The sequence below is a fragment of the Bos taurus genome, chromosome 1 (genome assembly GCF_002263795.3).
Source record: "Bos taurus isolate L1 Dominette 01449 registration number 42190680 breed Hereford chromosome 1, ARS-UCD2.0, whole genome shotgun sequence".
Classification (NCBI taxonomy): Eukaryota; Metazoa; Chordata; class Mammalia; order Artiodactyla; family Bovidae; genus Bos; species Bos taurus.
In genome coordinates, this window is record NC_037328.1 from 58,156,691 (window position 1) to 58,179,888 (window position 23,198).

At 38.0% G+C, this 23,198-nt stretch overlaps 1 protein-coding gene across 5 annotated transcripts in view; it reads right to left on the reverse strand.

Moving 5' to 3' along the window:
* Positions 1-23,198, reverse strand: part of SPICE1 (spindle and centriole associated protein 1) — a 58,093-nt gene that overhangs the window by 14,902 nt on the left and 19,993 nt on the right. For 4 of the 5 annotated variants that reach the window (XM_059882731.1, XM_059882737.1, XM_059882755.1 and 1 more), the window contains 7 exon segments: positions 21,101-21,203; positions 20,771-20,877; positions 18,192-18,307; positions 6,568-6,710; positions 6,240-6,377; positions 5,494-5,759; positions 1,322-1,453 (listed from right to left, as the gene is read on the reverse strand). In XM_059882731.1, the coding sequence (XP_059738714.1) occupies positions 1,322-1,453; positions 5,494-5,759; positions 6,240-6,377; positions 6,568-6,710; positions 18,192-18,307; positions 20,771-20,877; positions 21,101-21,203 (1,005 nt within the window). 5 annotated transcript variants of the gene reach the window in all.

Consider the following 23,198-nt stretch of genomic DNA (forward strand, 5'->3'; position numbering starts at 1 on the left):
TTATTGAGCAATAAAGAGGAATAATGCAGTACTGACACACAGGACAACACGGATGAACCCGGAAAACATGATGTGCTGTGAATGAAGCCAGACACCAAAGACCACATACTGCATGATTCCACTTAGATAAAATATTCAGATTAGGCAAATCTATAAAGACATACAGCAGATGTGTGGTTTCCAGGGGCTGAAGGGAGTACAGTGAATGATAATGTGTGTGGAATTTCTCTCTGGGATGATGAAAATACTCTGGAGTTAGATAATGGTACCGGCACAGAAAAAAACACCAAATTGTACACTACAAAAGGGTGTGTTAAATGGTATGTGAACTATATCTAGAGTCTGTCATATAGAGTGAAGTAAGTCAGAAAAAGAAAAACAAATATCATATATTAATGCATATATAGGGAATCTAGAAAAATTGAACTGAAAAATATATTTGCAGGGCAGGAATAGAGACACAGACGTAGAGAATGGACTGTGGACACAGGAGGGGAAGGAGAGGGTGGGATGAATTGAGAGAGTAGCAAATACACTACCATGCATAAAACAGATAGCTAGTGGGAAGCGCTGCATAGCACAGGGAGCTCAGCTCGGTGCTCTGTGATGACCTAGAGGTGTGGGACGGTGGGGGTGGGAAGGAGACTCAAGAGGGAGGGGATATATGCACACATATAGCTGATTCTTGCTGTACAGTAGAAGCTAACACAACACTGTAAAACAACTGTACTTCAATTTTAAAGAAACTGTATGTGAACTATATATCAATAAAAATTGCATGTCATATATCTAATGTTCATTGACACAAACACAACTTGTCTACTACTGATTTCCTAGTCTCTTGTGGCTGATAAATAAAAGTATCAGTAATTATTATAAACACTGCTTGACAAAAAGATGAATAAAGATACTGAAGATACTATAAACAACTTTAAATGGCATATATTGTAGGAGGGTTCCTCACAGGGTATCCTCTGTTATTTAAAAATGAAAAGCAGCTGTCACAACACTCATTTCACATATTGGATAAACCACTATAATATGAGTCGTTATTATTTAAACGTAGATTCTGTATTCCCCAGTAAATATAAGTTTCTTAAAGACAGGATATTTATTCTACACTATTTATAATTCAAGTTTCTCCTATAGTACCTCCAATATAATAAATGTTCTTGAAAAGTTACTGTTGAGGATACTAAAAAAGTGATAAATTATCACACCAGCACAACTAAATCAAAGGCAACTAAAAGAGAATCTCATACATCTGTACAGATGTTTTATACTACTAAACACAGAAAAGTTTGGGATCTCATCTAAATACCTGGGTAGCAGTATTTTCTTCTCTAAGGAAAAGAACTTCAGCTGTCAGCGCATCAATGAGCTCTCGATGATCACCTAATGCTTCTTCTAGTCGCTGCCTTGTCTCTACTTCTTTACGCAGTTGGAGCTCACTCTACCGAAAAAAAAAAAAAATCAAATAAACTCCCCTCCATAGCATCACATGTTGCAAATTAAAAGTTTCTAGTCAAAGCTATCAAAGAAGAGAATACTTTTTTGTGACAGTAATAAGAATTAAATATTTTTATTAAAAGGTTTATATTTCATTAAAATGTGCTGCTTTATCGTCTTCCTTTCTTTTAATATAAAACAATGAACAGAATGATGTGTAGAATCAAACAACTACAATTTTTGTAGAAGACAATGGAAGAAAGTACATATACAAACCGCTTGAATATCAGTCTGTCTCTAGGACAGACTGATAATGACAGTTGGCTACAGGAAGTAAACATGTTAAGTGAAAGTCAGGGGTCGGAATTAGATTTTTCTCCATACAGTCTTTTGTTATCTTTGAATTGCATACCATGGTAAATGCATCACCAGTTCAAAAATTAAGTTTCTTAAAACATAATTAAAAATAAAAAACAGGTTTAAATGATTAAGCTTCATAAAACAAGTGATTAACTAAAATGTACATGCTTCTAAGCCTGTAATATGTTCAGAGAGCCAAAAATACACTCCTAGAGATTCCTAACCTATAGATGTAAGAATGTTAAGACTGTCACAAGTCTGACAGTAAAACAAACCTGTAAAAAGCAAATTTAGATAGATCTCCACAAGATGGTAAAGTAGAAGGACCTGAGCTCACCTCCTATCATGAAAACACCAAAATCACAACTAAATGCTGAATAACCATCTACAGACAAAAAAGATATTCTACTTCCAAAGACAAAGCAGCAGCCACAACAGGATTGTAGGAGGGGTGCATTCATGATACAATAAAATCCATCAACTCTGGGTGGGCAGCCCACAAACTGGAAAATAACTATATCACAGAAGTTCTCCCACAGGAGAGTTCAGAATCTGACATCAGGCTCCCCAGTCTGGCATCAGGAGGAGGAGCCCCCAGAGTATTTGGCTTTGAAAGCCAGTGGAGCTTGATCACTGGAACTGCACAGAACTGGGAAAAACAGAAATTTCACTTTTGGAAGGCACAGGCTAAGTATGCATACCAGGACCCAGGGGAAAAGGCAGTGACTTCATAGGAGCCTGTGCCAGACCTACTTGCTGGTCTTGGAGGGTCTCTCAGGGAGGCAGATGGTGGCTGTGGCTCACCGTAGAAACAAGGACGTTGGTTGTGGAGGTACTGGGTATTCACTGGCGTGAGCTGTCCTGGATGCCCCCACTTTGATGCCAAGACCTAGCTTCACCCAACAGTCCAAAGGCGCCAGTGGTGGGATGTCTCAGGCCAAACAACCAATGCGGCAGGAACACGGCCCCACCCACCAGCAAACAGGCTGCCTAAAGTCTTCCTGAGTCTACAGCCATCTCTAAACACACACTTTGACACAGCCTGGCCCACCAGAGGTACAAGACTCGGCTCCACCCACCAGTGGCAGGCACCAGTCCCTCCCACCAAGAAACCTGCACAAACCTCTGAGAAAAGCCTCATCCACTAGGAGGTAGACACCAGAAGAGAAACTATAAACAAGAACCCCATGGGAACACAAACACGGAAAGTTAAACAAAATGAAACAGCACAGGATTATGTTCCAGACAAAGGAATAAGATAAAGCCCCAGAAGAACAGCTAAGTGAAATGGAGCTAGGCAATCTACCTGAAAAAGAATTCAGAGTAATGTTAGTAAAGATGATCTAAGATCTCAGAAACAGAATGGAGGCATGACTGAGAAGATACATGAAATATTTAACAGAGAGTTAGAAGATATAAAGAATAAACAGAGATGAACAATATAATAACTGAGACAAAAAATATACTAGAAGAAATTATTGCAGAATAAATGAGGCAGAACAGATAAGTGAGCTGGAAGAATGGTGGAAAGAACTGCCATGGAAGAGAATAATGAAAAAAGAATGAAAAGAAGTGACAGTTTAAGAGACCTCTGGGACACTTAGTTGTATTTAGTATACAACATCTGAATTAAAAACTTACAACAAACAAAAGCCCAGGACCTGATGGCTTCACAGGTGAATTCTATCAAACATTAGAGAAGCGTTAACACCTATATTTCTGAAATTATTTCAAAATCTGCTGAGGAAGGAACACTCCCAAACTCATTCTATGAGGCCACCATCACCCTGATACCAAAACCAGACAAAGATCCAACAAAAAAGAAAATTACAGGCCAATATCACTGATGAACACAGACACAAAAATATTCCACAAAATACTAGCAAACTGAATCCAACAATATGTTAAAATAATCACACGCCATTAGCAAGTGGGATTTATCCCAGGGATGCAAGGATTTTTCAATATCTGCAAATCAATCCTCATGAGATACCATGTTAACAAACTGAAAAATAAAAACCATGATCATCTCAATAGATGCAGAAAGAGCTTTTGTCAAAATCCAACATCCATTTATGATAAAAACTCTTCAGAAAGAAAGCACAGAGGGAATCCTACCTCAACATATTAAAGGCCATATATGCAAACCCACAGCTAACATCATACTCAACAGTGAAAAGCTGAAAGAATTTCCTCTAAGATCAGGAACAAGACAAAGATGTCCACTCTCGTCACTTTTATGCAACATAGTTTTGGAAGTCCTAGCCATGGTTATTAGAGAAGAAAAAGAAATAAACAAAATCCAAATTGGATAAAAGGAAGTAAAACTGTGAGATTTGCAGATTATGTGATATTATACACAGAAAATCCTAAAGATGCTTGGAGAAAGGAATGGCAACCCACTCCAGTATTCTTGCCTGGAGAATTCCATGGACAGAGGAGCCTGACAGGCTACAGTCCATGGAGTCACAAAGAGTTAGACACAACTGAGTGACTAATATTACTACTATACATAGAAAATCCTAAAGATGCTAGTAGAAAACTACTAGAGCTCATCAATACATTTTGTAAAGTTGTGTTATATAAAATTAATACATTTCTGTACACTTACTATAAAAAAAAAGAAATTAAGGAAACTATTCCATTTACTATCACATCAAAAAGAGGAAAACACCTAGGAATAAACCTACCTAAGGAGACAAAAGACCTATATAAACCATAAGTCACTGATAAAAGAAATTGAAAATGACACAAACAGAAAGATATACCATGTTCTTGGATTGGAAGAATCAGTATTGTCAAAATGACTATACTACCCAAAGTAATCTACAGATTTAACGTAGTTTCTATCAAGTTACCAATGTCATTCTTTTGTAAATCTAAGACAAAAAAAATCTTAAAATCTGTATAGAAACACAAAAGTCCCCAAATAGCCAAAGCAATCTCTTTTAAAACATATTTGGCTGCATCGGGTCTTAGTTGCAGCATGCAGGGTCTTCATTGCAACACAGGGATCTTGCATTGCAGTGCCCTCTCCAGCTGTGGCATACAGGCTCCAGAGTGCACAGTCTCAGTAGCTGCAGCACACAGGCTCAGTTGCTCTGCGACATGTGGGAACTTAGTTTCCCAACCAGGGATCTAATTCACGTCCCCTGCATTGCCAGGCAGATTCTAAACCACTGGACCATGAAGAAAGTCCCTAGCCAAAGCAATCTTGAGAAAGAAAAATGGAGCTGGAGGAATCAGAAAAGAATTTTCCTGATCTGTGTCTACAGATCACAAGTATACCACTCACCAAACTGAACTGAAGTGGGTCTAGCAAGCAGAGAAAAGCAGTAGAATGAGGACATGATTAGTAGTTTAATCTATAACTGCCAAACAGTAATATTAACTATTAGTGCAAGATATAATTTTATTTATAGCAGACTGACCTAATTATCACTTAATTATTACCTATTACCAAACTAAAATCAACACCACTTATCTGGCATATCTTTATCAGGGTGTAGAGGAAAATTAAGAGGCAAAACCTTGCCAACAGATAATCCAAAGCTGAGGCATTTTAAACAAAGCTACTCAAATTGAAAATATTTTATTTGGAGAATGCAATAATTTAAGTGCAGAGGGGAAAAACCTACCCAATTCTGCCATCAGTCTAGTAGAAGCGTAGACTAACAACCTTACCTCTTTAAGGTACCGAACCAGGCGACAGAGTGAGCTCACGAGGGACAGGGTGAAGCCGGTGAGACCCTGGCTGTTCTGGAGTCCCTGGACCTCGCGACCTGTCCACCGCTCGTACTCTTCTATTTCATGTTCCACTTCATGTATCATGTGTTTGAGGACATCCAGGCTGGGGTTACTGCTACTTGGTAAGTCTGTGGAGGCTGTGCTGGCTGATAACATGCTACTTTTCTGTTTGGAAGGAGCACGTGAATCTGGTTTTCTTTTCACTGATAATGACAGAAGTCATTCTACATTAAGACCAGGAAAAATTAAACTACAAAAATGTCTGACTGTTGCTCACAATTTATAAAAGGTATTTTTTACAGAAGGTATCATCATTTTCTCATAAAGAATCTATACTGTTTAAACCAGATTTATACTATCTATAATAAATGAGTGAGAACCATCCTTCTAGAGTTACATGGAATAAAAGGAGGCAGTAAATGGCTACCATTCAACAACCTCTTACTCTGCAGCATCTGACTGGATGAGTTTGAGAGACATGTACTAAGAAGCTAAGATAGCTATATCAAGTTACATAGTTGTTTTGTTTTGTTTTTTTATGCTTCCAAAACAGAGAATTTATTTTATTTATTTATTTTAAATGTGTATAACCTCCCCATCCCACCCCTCTGTAGGTTGATACAGAGCCCCCGTTTGAGTTCCCTGAGTCATAATAACCCATTTTGTCAATTAAGAGACTGAACCTTTATTTAGCAGCTGTTTTTGCTTCCTTGAGTTTAGCACCTGTCCCACAACATAGCTTGAGTCTAGAGTCTCAGTAGATTCTTCAGGTTGAAGCCTTGTATGGATTCTCTTAACAGCATTGGTAGCATTCAAAGCAGCTACAATTCCAAAAGAATCTCAAGTGAACAATAAAAATATTTCTAAGCATTTCAATCAACAGGTCAATCAGTATTTACCAATCAGGCTAAGACAGTAAAAACCAAGTAACATTCCTTAAAAAAATTACCGGGTTTAAGAAAGAAAGTAAGCTACTACTCTGGGAGAAATAATAGAGTGGGGGAACCAAACCTTTTTGTTCTCCTGATGGAGAAGCAGATGATGGAGTTCCTGAAGAGGCTGTCATTTGTGACTGTGTTGCTACTTTCTGCTGAATATCAGTCCATAGTTTATTAATTAACTCAGAATTTTCTTCCTTTATTTGGTGGAGAAACCTATAAATTACAGGACAACAAGTTATGTTAGAATTAGTAAGTACTATCATTTAACTTGTTCAACTGTTTACATGTTTGATGTGAAGAAACATTTAATAATTCGTAATCAAAGAGAAATATGTTTTGCTTTAATTTACAAGGTAAGAACTAAAATGCCAATCTTGGTGTTAGAAGGTACTGTTCATCTCCCTTCCGGTTTCCTAGCTAGGATGGCTCCCAAAACAAGAGTGATCTGCCCTTTCTGAAGTTTTGTGCTATGGGCTCCATTCTCCCCTCTCTTTCTCTAGAGAAAGCACATGGTTTTGATGAAGGAGCTGGTTCTCCAAGCACAGTCTCTGCTCATCACTGAAGTAAAGTGACGGGAGCAGATTCTGCCCGTGTGTGTCAGGGAGGCGGGAAGAAGGAATGAGAAGAGCTGCAGTACAGGGAGTGAGAAAGGGCCGCCTTTTGCTGTAATCATCTTTATCAGTGATAAAGCCGATTTTTCAATCTCTAGTTGTCTGATTCGTTTGCCTATTTCCCAATTGGGCTAATATTTAAAAGGGGCAGGTGCTAAAAGTAGAAACAACCCAAATGTCTACCAGCTGATGAATGAATAAGTAAAATGTGTTCTGTTCACACAAAAGAACATTATTCAGTGGTAAAAAAAAAAAAATAAAGTGCTAACACACTACAAATATGGATGAATCTTGAAAACATGTGACAGACACCAGACACAAAAGATCACATTTTGCATGATTCTACATAAAAAATGTCCAGAATAGGCAAATCTACAGAGATTTAAAAAACACACACACACACATATTCATTTAATAGATTAGATTGGGCTGAAAGGTTTGGGAGAAAATGGGATCTGATTATTAAAGAGTGTGGGGCTTCTTTTGAGGGTAATGAAAATGTTCTGAAACTGACTATGGGTCACACAATTCAATGAATATACTAAAAAAAATCTCAAATTCTGTTAATATTATACTTTAATGGGTAGATTGTATGGTATATGAACTATAAATCAATGAAACTGTTATGAGAAAACAACAGAGGAAGTCTTATTTAAAACAACAGAGGAAGTGACTCCAAAAACCTCAACCTAGTGGAGCTGCTTTCAAGCAACCTGTGGACAGCACATTGAACACTAGCTGCTACAAAGTTTAATTAACAAAAGGCCTGTAATGTGGTCCAAGCACATTATGGCTAGTCATCAAAGCATCAAGAAGACTCCTACTGCGACACAGTATAGGTGGTGGTGGTTTAGTCACTAAGTCCTGTCCAACTCTTGGACCCCATGGACTGTAGCCCGCTAGGCTCCTCTGTCCATGGGATTCTCCAGGCAAGAACACTGGAGTGGGTTGCCATTTCCTTCTCCAGGGGATCTTCCCAACCCAGGGATTGAACCTGGGTCTCCTGCATCGCATAGTATAAGTTAGGTCTAAATACAACTTTCAGGACAAATCCTAAGAAAAGTATCATAATGAGATTTCTGTACAACTTGGGAAAATCCAAACCAGTTTGAATTCCATTACTGTCTCCTAATGTTTATACTTTTAAGAATCAGGTTGTATCAAACAGCAACAACAAAATAATAATCCAATACTATCTATGGTAGGCTTAAGAACGGCCCTCTAAAAAGACACGCATAACTTAATCCCTGGAACTTGTGAATGTTACCTTATCTGACTAAGAAGGGACTTTGCTAAGGGACTTTGCTTTGTTACCTTATCACACTAAGAAGGTGTGATAAAGCTAAGGATCCTGAGATGGCAAGATGATTCTGGATTCTCCAAGTGGGCCCTGAATGCAATCATATGCATCTTTTAAGAGGGAAGCAGAGGGAGATTTTGATGCACACAAGCAGAGAAGGTGACATGAAGGTGGAGGCAGAGACTGGAGTGACATGGACACAAGCAAAGAACACCTTCAGCCACCAGAAGCTGAAAGAGGTAAGGAATGGATTCTCGCTTAGAGCACCCAGAGGGAACGTGGCAATACCAACATCGTCACTTTAGTCTAGTGAAACTGATTTAGGATTTCTGGCCCCTAGAACTGTGAGAGAATAAATATCTGCTGTTTGAAGCCACCAAGTTTGTAGAAATTTGTTACCACAGCCCCAGAAAATTAATACAGATTCTGGTATCTAGATATGGGGTGCTGATGTAACAAATACCTAAAAATATGAAAGTAGCTTTGGAACTGGATAATGAATAAAGGCTAGAATAATTTTTAGGTGAACGATAGAAAAAGCCTCCTTTCCATGGATCGTATCACTGACTCACGAACCTGAGCAAACTCTGGGAGATAGTGGAGGACAGAGGAGCCTGGCGTGCTACAGTCCATGGGGTTGCAAAGAGTTGGACATGACTCAGCAACTGAAGTTCTGAACAACAACAGAAAAAACCTGATTGCCTTAAAAAGATTATTGGTAGAAATATGAATGTTAAAGATTCTTCCATTTAAGACTCAAGAGGAAGTGAGAAGCACGGTAGAGGAAGCCTGTATCATCTGAGAAAATAACATATCATCATAAATAGAATGCTGGTAGAAATATGAATATTAAAGGAGCTTCTGGTGAGGATTCTGAAGAAAACGAGGAACATGTTATTGGAAACTGGGAAAAGGGCAATCCTTACTATAAAGCAGTAGAAAAGCTGAGTTGTGTGGGGAAGCAGAATTTGTAAGCAATGAAACTGGATATTTATCTGTCAAGGTTTACAAGGAAAAGTACTGAACGTGCAGGTGGAGATAGTGGTGAACCTGCCTGCCAACACGGGAGACATAAGAGATCAGGTTCGATCCCTGGGTCGGGAAGATCCCCTGGAGGAGGGCTTGGAAACCCACTCCAGTATTCCTGCCTGGAGAATCCCCATTGACAGAGAGTCTGGCAGGCTAGGTCACAGGGTCACAGAGAGTCAAGACTGAAGAGACCACACGTGCACACGCACACAATGAATATGCAGCCTGCTTTTCTTCTTGCTGAAACACAAGAGGAAAGAGAGAAATTGAGAGAAGAACTCTTACGCAAAAAGAAACCAGGACTTGATTTGAGAAATCCTTACTCTTCAGATTGCAAAAGACGCTCAAATTAGGAGTCACTGTTAGGAAAGCAGGCTCTGGAGAGAAGGACAAGTGCACCAATTCTCTTTTATGGCAGCATCAATTATAACAGTATTTTAATGACTTTATTTCAGAGACAACTTAGGAATATTAGCATCTCTAATTTACATCCCATCCAAAAGAAGCTACCCAAGCCTACTGGAAAGAGCAATTTTCCTTGTCATTTGGTTTCTGCCACTTGGGATTTCTTCTTCTCAATTCTTTCTCCCTTTTTTCACATGATGAATGCCTCCAACATCACCTCTTCCTCCCCCTAGCCTGTAATACAAAGGTCTACAGAGGAAGGAAGGTAGTGGTGAGGGTTAAGTAAGAGGCTTACAACCACTGCTTCCTCACTTGGAATGTGCTGACCCCAAAAAACACCAATGACTCAGTAGAGATTTCTGAGGACTGGGTTACAGATGTACTGATAATGTATAATATTATCATATGAGAAATCAATTCTGTGCTCACAAGAACTCACAGAATTCACAGAAATTTTCAGACCAGAAGGCACCTTAGAAGTCTTATTTTCTACCCTCCTCATATTTTACAACTGAGGAAATAAAGACCAGAGATGATCTAAATAGTAAGTAACCAAAGGCCTAGTCCCCAGATTCCAAGTCTAATTCATCTTCTATTAATACCCCATGCTCAGCAGTCAATAAGTAACATTTTGAGATATAAGGTATTCATAAATTAGAAACTGCCTTTTCAAACAACTAATCAGATAAAACTAATCTTAACCTACTCAATGAAAAAAATTATTTACTTCAAGTGTAAAGAATAAAAGTTATTCTGTACAAGATTAGTTACATTTAGGTTCTGAAAGAAAAGTACTTAAAAGATGATACATATTTCCAGGTATTCTGAAGAAAATGGTGACCAGCTAAACTTAAATGACTCTACATATCCTCCAAACACTGTACAGTGAAACAGAAAAGCAAATACAACAGCACACAACCCAAACCTTCTATATTACTGGAAGAGAGAGAATACTACTAACTTCAAATATAAGTATAAAAATAAGTATCAAATTCCAACAAAGTTATTTCTTGAGCTCCTGCAGGAAACCTTTGCAAAGAATGGGGGCAGCTCAAAATGACCGCAAAGAGAAAAGGAGAGCTGAGAGCCTAACGGTGGCAAAAACTACCTGTAGAAAGAAAAAGTCCATTCTAAGTATGCAAATGCTTAAAAAAAAACAACACAACACTGGGCAATCATAACCCGACCAGGAAGTGTGCAGAACCCAAGGTGGCAGTCTTGGGAAGGCATCACTTCTTAAGGAGAAGAGAGTTAACACAAAAGGAAAAGATGCACTTTGGAGGCTGAGTGTTGAAGGGAAAAAGATGCAAAAGACCTGCAAAACAAAACAGAGCCACGATATTGGAGAAGCCACCTTTAATCTACCAATACTTTTTTTTTTTCCTTAAAAAAAAAAAAAAAAAGGCTTTAAAGAAGTTGTGCATCACTGTAACTGAGAGAACAATCATCCCAAACTCCCAATCCTCTCCACAAAATGTTCAGTATAACAAAGGCAGTACATCAAACCAGAAAACTGAAACTGAAATATTTCAGCTAATGAAATTCCTGCCCCCAACATGTAGAATAAAGCAGAAGAAAACCATAATACAATACTTTAAGTAGAATTAAATATACTTTAAAAAGTATTTCTTTAATCAGAAATTCTAAAACTAAACCAGAAATGGACAAAGAACAGGAAGAAATAAAAGAACTGATTAAACTGAGGAAAGAAATCAAAGAAAAACTATGTCAGAAATAAAGGTTAAATTACAATGTGTCCATTGGAGAATTGTTAAACAAAGATTTAATAAGCAACATTAAAGAATTACAGAAAAACAACAAAAAGAATAAAATTAAGATTAAGACGACTACAATAGGTCAAAGAGAAAGTGCCTAAAGAGGGAAACCAGGAAAAACCTTCTGTGTATATAAGGCGAGTTTCTGAAAAAGAAAAATGAAACAGTGATTTAGAACTAATACTTAAAACTACAACTATAATCAAAGAAAACTTTTAAGGCCAAAAAAGAAAGAAAATAACTGAATATATACATATTCCCTACATATAGGAAAGGCCCATATATAAATATAGGAAAGGGCCAACTGTGTTGGAAAAGGAAAAACTGACCTGGAAATGTAATCTAAAATATAGTTTAGCAAAATTTAAATTTTAAAGATAAAAGAAATCAAGTCACTAGATAAAAATGCCAAATTATTTACAAGGGCAAGAAAATTATCCTAGCATCAGACTTCCCAAAAAAACCATTCCAAGCAAACCAAGAATGGAGTAGCATTTTTAAGAATGTTAAGGAAACAAAATAGGAACCATAGATTTTATATCCAGCCAAAATGTCCTTCAAGTATCAAAGCCATAAAAACTTCTAAACTTTCAAAAACTCAAGGAAAATTGAATTCACAAGTCCTGTGGCATAAGCTTTGTCTGAGAGAATCAGCCAAGAGGTAACTAGGGACACATCATAAAGGGACTGATGATGAGCATTTGATATATTTAATTACAGCTCAAGAACAAAAACAAAAATAGAGATATAAGAGGAAAAACAATATGTAAATGTTTTATGCTCCGTTAAAGGGAAAAAATGCAGCTCAAAACTGGGGATGAGGATGGAGAGAAAAGCAGGGAAGAAATGGGAATGCTGCATAACCCACCTGCTGCACAGGTGGCAGGTGAAAGTCAAAGCACCATCGCAAACCTGACAGTGCAGCTTACATAAGAAAACACGGGACTAAAGGCTCCACAGAAAGCTGATATAAAGAAACGAGCAAGAGTCAAAACTACAAGCTTCCTAAATGCCAGTGAAACTTTTTAAAAGAACAGAGAAGTCATCTCACAGGAAGAAGGAAAATTATAAATAAAGTATAATACACTCAGTATCATAAAGTAATAACAAAGTTGACACCAAATATATCAATCATATCAACACATGTTATAAGCCTACTTCACCAATTAAAAAAAAATGATTTTCAAATCGGCTAACAAGGCAAGATCCAATTCTATGCTAAATACAAAGACACATTTAGAACACAATAATTCAGAAAAACTAAAAGAATAAGCAAAGATGATCCAGGAGATTAGAAACAAGAAAAAAAGCAGAGGTTTTGTTCCCGTTATCAAAGTACAACTGAAACCAAGGGACACTAACTTGACTTGTTAGCCAATTTATAATGCTAAAAGCCATAATTCACAATGAAGATATAATATAGATGGATATCCATGTGTCAAAAAATAACCATATTTATAAGGATGGAGATATTTAACTTCAAACAGAATTACATATATTTAAACATCAAATGCAAAGAAACAAACAGTAATAGTGAGAGACTTTAAAACACCACTCTCAATACAAGATAATGGCAAAAATAAGTAAGGATATAGAAGACATATACAATATAATCAATAAGGTAGATCTTATGGATATACATAAAGAACTTTATACTTTATTAATAGAGAATATACCTTCTTTTCAAACACACACATGGACATTCACAAAAATTTGATCATTGATTCCAGTCACAAAGAAAACATCATTAAATTCCATAAGTAGAAATATTACAAACCACACTCAGGCTGCAATAGAAATAAAAACAACTGTAGAAGAAAACCAAGAGACTCTTCTATCTGGAAGCTTAAAAATGAAAAAAAAAAAAAAAACAATAAAAACTATTAAATAATTCTTAGGTAAAAGAGCAAATATAAACAAATTAATTTCTAAAATAATAAAACACCACATATTCGGTTGTGTAGTACACATTTAAGGCAGTGATCATGGAAAAATTCTGAACCTTAAATATGCTTATCAATTAAAATAAAATAATGAAAATAAATGCATTACATTCTCAACTCAAAAAGCTTATTTAAAAAAGCACAAAGAAGATTATAATAAAGATAAAAGCAAAAATTGATAAGGAAGAAATCAGAAAAATTATAGCTCTACTTAAGAAAACAAAAGACATTTTCCAGAAGTATAGAGATTATTTGCACACCTCAATGGACATACATTCATAAATCTAGATGAAATGGATAATTTTATGAGAAAATGTAATTTATCAAAATTGACATCAACAGATATAGAAGGCTTAGATAATCCAATCTTCATAGAAGAAACAAAAGTTATTATGGTACTTCCCCACAAAAAAAGTACCAGGCTCAAATACTTTCACAGGGGAATTCCACCAAACACTCAAAGTACAGATAGTCCCAATGCTACATAAATTGTTCCAGAACTTAAAAAATTGGAAAACTTTCCAACAGACGTGTCTTATAAAATCAAGTATAACACTGTCACCTCAATCTGATACAATGTATTTTAAAATTATAGATAATATCATTTATGAATATTAATGTAAGAATACTATTAAATAAAATATTAACAAACAATATCCAATACCACAATAATAAAAACATGCCAAGTGGAATTTATTTCAGGAATTCAAGAATATTTCAAAAAGGCATTTATAATATAAAGAACCATACTAATAGATTTAACTAGGAAACACATATGATTATCTACAAATGTTAGTCTTTGAGAAAATTCAACACTCATTTCTGATAAAAACATTCAAGAAAACAGGATTTCAAAGATGTTTCCCTAGCATTGTTTTTGTTTTAAAAAAAGACCTGAGTACTGAAGCCAGCACTTTACCAAAGAGGAAACAAAAGTATCATTTTCACAGATCAGGAGCAAAACAAGGATGCCCAGATGCCCACTATTTCCACCATCATTTACCACTGTCCCTTAGCTACTGCAGTATACAAAAGAAACAAGCTAGTGATATAAGACTCAGAAAACAAAACTACATCTACTTGCAGATACATGATAAGTGAAAGTGAAGTCGCTCAGTCCTGTCCGACTCTTTGCGACCCCATGGACTGTAGCCTATCAGGCTCCTCCGTCCATGGGATTCTCCAGGCAGGAGTACTGGAGTGGGTTGCCATTTCCTTCTCCAGGGGATCTTCCCAACCCTGGGATCGAACCCGGGTCTCCCGCATTCCAGGCAGACGCTTTAACCTCTGAGCCACCAGGGAAGCCTGATGACATGATAGGATACCTGGAAAACCCTAGAAAACCAATGCTAAAACTAACTCGACCAAGGTTCAGAAAGGTAGCAGAATATCAATATAACACACCGAAATCAGCTTGGCATCAAAACGGTGGCCTCTAGGACAGCTCACATCAATGAGAACTCCCTAGTACCTCTGCCACCAGTGCCCTTATCCTCACAGAGAGCCACAGCCACCCCCCACCCCGCAGGAGATCCTCCAAGACCAGTAGGGCATTTGCTTACTCACTGCTCACTACAGGGAGGCCTTTTCCATATGTATTCCTTTTCAGAGGCTTTGTCTTCTGCATGGGAAATGGACTCCTCCAAGGCTACTATCTCGTTTACTGTGCTGAATACCCTGCTGAGTGGTACACAGACATACAGTTTAGCCCTGGTGTCTTCTTATCTATTTTGATAATGGGAATCAACATTCATAGTGACTATAATGCCCCCAGCTCAGGAAGCCTGGAGAAATCATCTACAAGATTCCACAAAGTGGCTTGTTCATGTACATTTCTGGAATCAATTTCCTTTCTGAGATCATTGAATGGATCAGCTATGCCCTGGCCACCTGGTCTCTTCTCAGCACTTACATTTGCATTTTTTCTCACTTTCTTTCCTTGGGCTATGAACCTTTCACCACCATAGGTTCTACCTCAAGATTTTGAGGACTACCCCAAGTTTCGGAAAGCCTCCATTCATCTTTTAAGGAAACCAAACAAAAAGGTAACACAGCTCCCATGACCCTGTGGAAAATCATAAAGCTGCTGAGCCTGTAACTTTTACAGTCCCACTGCGTTTATGTGAGAGCTGGCCTCTGGAGTTCTGGCAGCTAACCTAAGAATTCTGCAGGGGCCCCCTTCATGTTTCCTCCTACCCTCCCAGGGGGCCTCTGTCCTGATCTGTTGAAGCTTCACAAAGCCCTTTTTCACACAGAGACATCTGCTTCTTAGCCTTTCCTCCTGAAAAGTAAAAAGTTCCTTATGTATTTTTCCTTTGGATGACACCAGTACAGGTGCTTTTATACCTGCTCTGTATCAGTATAAGACAGCTCTGTAGTCGAGACAGTTTTGAGTTGAGGGCAGTGTTTAAAGAATTTATTATAGGTACACATTTGATTAAACAAATCAGCAGAGATTTAAATTCTGAAGCTGCACAGACCCAGAGCAAACCTCCTCCCAAATGAAAACCCACCCACACTTTACTTTTCCATGGTTAATAGTGAAAGATGGGAAATAATTAAGTGGACTTTTAATAAAGGAGTCCTCTCTTCATACTGCTGAACAAATGCAACACGCATAGACCTCATTTAAAATTCTGCTTGGTCTTAGTGCCTCTGTCTTCCTGAAGATTCCACAATCCCTGACAGAAATACTGAAGGCTAATCCAGAAAGCTGATATGGGTTTTACCAAAGGCCAGGTTTTAATGATCACAAAGAAGAAATGACTCTGGTTGACTACAAAGAGAGAAAAAAAGTGTTTTACAAAAGATTGCAAATTCTCATATTCTTAGAAACCATGGAAATATCCAAATAATGAGAGTGTCAAATAAGGCAAATTACTGAGTAAGAGCATATGCCATTTGCCGTGACGAGACATATACAATGACGGTGAAGCATCTCAGAAGCGCCCTGCAACTTTTCTCTTCTGGAGCTTCTGCATCAAGTCCTCAGGAACTGATCAACAAGGCACCCCTAGTGGTGCCTTGAACTGCAGCTCTCAAAAGTCCCAGCGGCAGAGGTTGAAAACTGCAACCAGAGGGATGCCTCTAGGCAGAAAATGTGCTTTGTTTGGCTCCAACACTGTTTCACACATAATTTGGTTTTCTTTTTTATTTTTTTACATTCAAAGTTTCCAAAATTTAAAAATTAGGTTTTTATATTCTCTGGTTTCCTTTAAAAAGTTGGAGGATCTGGGCCTGCAGAGCCCACTAAGAACTGTGACTGATCAGCTGGTAGACATTAGAATTTGCAACCTCTGTAGAGAAGTCAACCTCACATGAAATGGAAAGATATCCCATGCTCTTGGATTGGAAGAATTAATATTGTTAAAATTGCCATAATACCTAAAGCAATCTATAGATTTAATGTGATCCCTATCAAACTACCCGTGACATTTTTCACAGAACTAGAACAAATAATACTAAAATGTATACGAAACCGTAAAAGACCCAGAATTGCCAAAGCAATCCTGAGGAAAAAGAACACACCAGGAGGAACAAGGCTCCCAGACTTCACACAATATTACAAAGCTACAGTAATCAAAACAAAAATAAACAAATAGAATCTAATTAAACACAAAAGCTTTTGCACAGCAAGGAAGCCATAAACAAAAGAAAAGACTATCCAAAGAATGGGAGAAAATATCTGCAAATAAAGTGACTCTCCAAAATATACAAACAGCTCACTCAGATACATATCAAAGCAACAAACAACCCAATCAAAAAAATCGGCAGAAGATCTAAATAGAGACTTCTCCAAAGAAGGTATACAGATGGAAAAAAGCAGATGAAAAGACGCTCAACACTGCTAATTATTACAGAAATGCAAATCAACCTACAATGAGATATCACCTCAGGCCAGTGAGAATGACCATCATCAAGAAGTCTACAATAAATGCTAGAGAGGGTGTACAGCCACTACGGAGAACAGTATGGTGATTCCTTGAAAAACTAGAAACAGAGCTACCAGATGATCCAGCAATCTCAGTCTTGGGCAGATATCCAAAGAAAATCATACTTCAAAAAGATACATGCACCCCAATGTTTACTGCAGCACTATTTACAATAGCCAAGACATGGAAGCAATCCATAAGTGTCCATCAATAGATAAATGGATAAAGATGTGGTATATATACACAACAGAATACTACTCAGCCATAAATATGAACAAAATAATGCTATCTGCAGCAACACAGAAGGACCTAGAGATCCAGACTAAGTGAAGTAAGTCAGACAGAGAAAAACAAACATCATATGGTATCACTTATATGTGGAATCTAAAAAAAAAAAAGATACAAATGAACTTATTTACAAAACAGACTTACAGACTGGTACTAAGTGAGAAGATCTCAAATGTTTTCACCACAAAGAAGAAATGGTAATTATATGATGTGATGGAGGTATTAACCACCCATCACTTAAAGCTATGATGGTAGCCATTTTGCAGTATTTAAGTATACCAAATCAACAAGCTGCACACCTTAAACTTATACAACATTATCTATCAATTATACCTCAATAAAGCTGGGGAGGGGAGAGATGGCCTTGGGGAAAAAGGAAGCACTGTAGATATTTACGCCATATATACTTACGTTCCTGCATTTGCATTTGACTGAGAGCTTAGAGAGTTATCCAACTCATTCTCACTTTCTTCTGACTGGCTGTTAACAGTTCCTTCTTGTTCATCATCATCTACTTCGTTAAGAGCCTTTTTACAATTAAATAAACAACACAGACCGGTTACATACACCCTTATCTTTTATTTCTTTTTGTCCTAAGAGAAGAGAGGTCCTTCCTTCTAAGGCAAATCCCTCCACACGTGGTCTAGAAACCAAACCCTCTTACCTCCTCTGGTCCATCAACTGCCCTTCTCTCTCCATTTTCAACCTCTCCTTACTAGCTTCAATTCACCCACCTTTAAATGTAAGTCTCTCCCATTTTATCCTGACCCTGTACTGACCTTGACCTACCATTTATCTTCCCTTTTTGTGCCATAAACTTTTTGAAAGATCTGCCCCCACTTCTCAGTCACCATTTGTACCCTTCAACTTTGCTTCTGCCCTGCCACTCTGTGTAAACTGTTCTCTACATGGTAAACATCAACACACTTGTTCTCAAATCAAATGGATATTTCTGTCTTTGCCTTCCATTACTTCTCACTCATTAGATATCGATGGCAACTCATTTCTTTCCTTCAAAATCTTATTTATAAAGTTTTCTTTTTCACTTCCGTGATACCATTATTTTCTTGGTTTTTCTTCTTCTTTTAGCCATTCCTTCCCCATCTCTTTCATTGGTTCTTTTTCTATCCTTCCCCTCTATTTAATGTCATTCTCCTCTCACTTGACGCATTTTTGATGTTTACATCTAATTCCAAGGTGCAATTACAAGCCAAATGTTGTTAATTTCCAAACCTCTATCTTCACCCAGATGTCTCTTGAGCCCTCAACATTCATGTCCAACTGCCTAAAAGATATCTAGAGGAGAACATCCTACACATAAATACCCATCATGTCTAAAATTTATCATTTTCCTAAGCCTCCCCTAGGAGAAGGGAATGGCAACCCACTCCAGTACTCTTGCCTGGAAAATCCCATGGACGGAGGAGCCTGGTAGGCTGCAGTCCATGGGGTTGCTAAGAGTCGGACACAACTGAGCGACTTCACTTTCACTTTTCACTTTCATGCATTGGAGAAGGAAATGGTGACCCACTCCAGTGTTCTTGCCTGGAGAATCTGGGGACGGGGAGCCTGGTGGGCATCTATGGGGTCGCATAGAGTCGGATACAACTGAAGCAACTTAGCAGCAGCAGCAGCAAGCCTCCCTTATCATTCTTCCAGAAACCTTGTTCCCACCATATTATCAAGACCATGAACAGCATAACCATCTACTCAGATTCTCAAGCCAGCAGACTGGAAATTATCCTTCTTCTTTACCCACCACATCCAATCAGTCACCCAATCTTGTCAATTCTACCCCTTTTTAAGCTTTCAAATCTATCCCTCTTCCCCTTTACCTCCTTCCCTACTGCCACTGCTTTGGAACAGTCGTCACCACTTCTCACCAAGATTCCAATCTGAGTCTTTTAACAAGACCCTCTCACCAGTCTTGCCCCTCCCTCCCCAATCCATTTTCCACACTACCATCAATTTCACCGCAACACTGCTCTTCTTAAAATCCTTTAGCGGCTCTACTCTCGCTCTCTGGTTCATTGGCCCTTCATGACCCAGCTCCTTCCTTTCTCTCTAACTCTGACTCTTGCTACTTCCCCACCCTCATCACATGATCATCTGAAAGCTAACTTTGTAATAACTGCCAAAACATACATACATATTCCTGGCTTTTGGCTAGGGATATGGCTAATAGGCTTTAGCTATTAAAAATATGTACAACGTTCTACTTAATTGCCTTTATAAGCAGCAAACAGTACACTTATATGATTCTGGACTTTGTAATTCCCTAGGATCATCCATCTAACTGATGATTCTCTTTTTTTTCATAGAAGATATAAATAACTTGGGAAATTGCATTAAACAGGTCCTGAGTCCTGTGTGTGCGTGCTCAGTCACTCAGTCATATCCAACTCTTCATGGGACTGTAGACCGACAGGCTCCTCTATCCATGAGACTTTCCAGGCAAGAATACTGCAGTGGGTTGCCATTTCCTCCTTCAGGGGATCTTTCTAATCCAGGATTGAACCCGTGACTCCTGCACTGGCAGGCAGATTCTTTACCTCTGAGCCACCTGAGAAGCCCATGCATATATACGTGCTAAGTCATTCAGTCATGTCCAACTCTTTGTGGCCCCATGGACTATCATATTATGGCACCAGACAGCCTAGATTTGAGTGCCGTCTCTCATGCTAACTAGCTGTGTAAGCTTGGACAAGTCACTTAATTTTTCTGAGTCTGTTTTTCGTCTGCTAAATGGGGATAATAATAGTAACTACTTCCAAAGTAATCATTCAGCACAGGTTAGCTACTATTCTCCAGTCCTATCTTGTTTAGTATGAGCATTACTCACCGAAAGGGCAACATGCTTGAGTAAGAATATTTCTAGCAACCACATCTCGGTATTTCGGTATTAAAGCTTTTGAAATGTTTACCACAATACCGATCTACATCAACTTAATTTTAGCATGAGCGTTATGGCTGTGAGCAAAGCACATTACCTGAGGCTCTATAACAGATTCGCTACGGATGGCCTGGGTGACAGGGTCCTTACTGACCACAGTGGGACTCTGAGAGGACTCTGGAGCCATTGTTACATTCGGAAATCCTGCAGAAGGGAAATGAGCCATGATGATTTTGTTTCATTTAAATTGACTTCACATGCACTCTACACTGCCATAAGTGAATCATCATATGAAAATCTTTAATAATAGCAACTCACGTTTACTATAACATGATACCTAAAGGAAGATTTTAAATTCTTTCAAATAGCCAGGTGTGAGCTGTGGTTAATAAGATAAAGAAACTTTTGTTTGATGTGAATACTTTACCTGTGCGCCTGCGAGGAAAATCAACAAACAGACCTTTCGCTGTAGCCATCAAATGATCAGATTTTTCCAATACATCCTGCAGCTGGTATTGATCAGAAAGAATCTAGACGTGTTAATGATAAACATTATTATTCAGGAAAAATATATATATACACATATATACGCAACAAATCACAAAGGAAAAGCCTGTTCAGGAGTATAAAAATAATCTAAAATCCTCAGTGGCAATATTGTTAAGTACCAGTAGATGGGGCTATTACAACAATTTGTTGTTGTTTAGTCACTAAGTGAAATCGCTCAGCCCTGTCGGACTGCGAACCCATGGACTGCAGCCCACAAGGCTCCTCTGTCCATGGGATTTCCCAGACAAGAACATTAGAGTGAGTTGCCACATCCTATTCCAGAGGATCTTCCCCACCCAGGGATCGAACCCACGTCTCCTGCGTTGGCAGGCAGATTCTTTACCACTGAGCCACTACAATAATTGGAGAAGAAAATGAGTGGATTTTAAATGCTTGGCTTCAACCCAAAGAAATACATTATTAAAGTATGACCCAGTCCACACACAAATGTAAAGGTAAATGTAAATATACACCAAAATAAAAGTTTTGCTTAACCTTACTCTTTGAGAACCACTCTTATACTTTCTTTTTATTTTCTATTTTTCAAATGATGGTTGCAACCCACTAACTCCATTTTATAATCCATAAACAAGTTGTGATCCACAGTTGAAAAACTCAGTAAACATATGAATCTTTGAGGCATAAACTCAGATGTGTGAATCTTTGGTGCTTCGACCACTAAAGTGATTTCATAATCCACTAATGGGTCATGACCCACAACTTAAAAAACACAGTGTAAGATGTGAGTTTGGGGGCAACAAACAAAAAAGCAATGCTTCTGCATTTGTAAACAAGCTGGTTTGCTTTTTTTTTTTTTTTTTGAGACACACCATTTTTATTTTTTTTTATTTTGTACTGGAGTATAACCGATTAACAATGTTGTTTCAGGTAGACAGCAAAGGGACTCAGTCACACATATACATGTATCCATTCTCCTCCAGTTTTTATCCTGGAAAAGTGAGAACTCAAAAAATACCATTACAGCAGGGTCTCTGATCATGTACTTTCAACTCAGGAACTTTCCTACTGACAAGCAAGGATGCAGAATAGAGTAAAAGAAGTGAACTCTACCCACCAGCACCAGATGGCATGCTTGGGTTGAAACGAGTTTCAAAATTGGAAACTGACCAGTTCCCAACACTGATTCAAATGAAAACATCTCGGGAAAAAATGCTCTTACCAGAATTTCTCTGGACCATGAAAACAAGTATATAATATGACCTTGGTTATTGTTTTCTGACATGAAGAAGAATAACAAATCACATTCTTTTTCCCCTACTTCCCCTGCTAAAGTCAAGCAGGTTGGCTGGCTCAAGGTGGTAAGAATAAAGTCCTGAATCTGTCCTCCCACAAAGAGTAAGCTTTGGAATGGCATAAGGCAAAGAGCACATTTGGAGTCAGAAGACTGGCATCCTAGGCCCTATCAAGAGATATCAAGCAAAATCCAACCTCTTTAAACTTAGTTTCCTTATATGTAAATGAAGTACAACCACTTCCCCAACACACACGGTGTCATAAGGTTGGCAACACACTGCAAATCTGTCTACAACTCTCGGGATATTAGAGAACATGGTTACAACTTAAATTTCCATCCCTGGTTAGCCATCTTGCAGTACATGCAATAAGAGTTTAAGAAAGAAAATGCATGGAGCATTATAATCTACCACTTACACTAGAAAAATTTTACAAGGTATATTTCTTAATGGCCGTTTTAAAAATTTACTGTTTTAACTTTTTTAAAAGGCACTGACCTCCTATCAAATTAAAGAAATATAAATTGTCAGAAGCAGATTGTTGAGGAGTAACTTTACCATATCAAGACCTGATATGCTCAACATTGCTAATTATTAGAGAAATGCAAATAAAACTACAAGGGACCACCTCACACCAGTCAGAATAGCTACCATCAAAAAGTCTACAAATAATAAATGCTGGAGAGGGTCTGGAAAAAAGGGAACCCTCCTCCACTGTTGGTG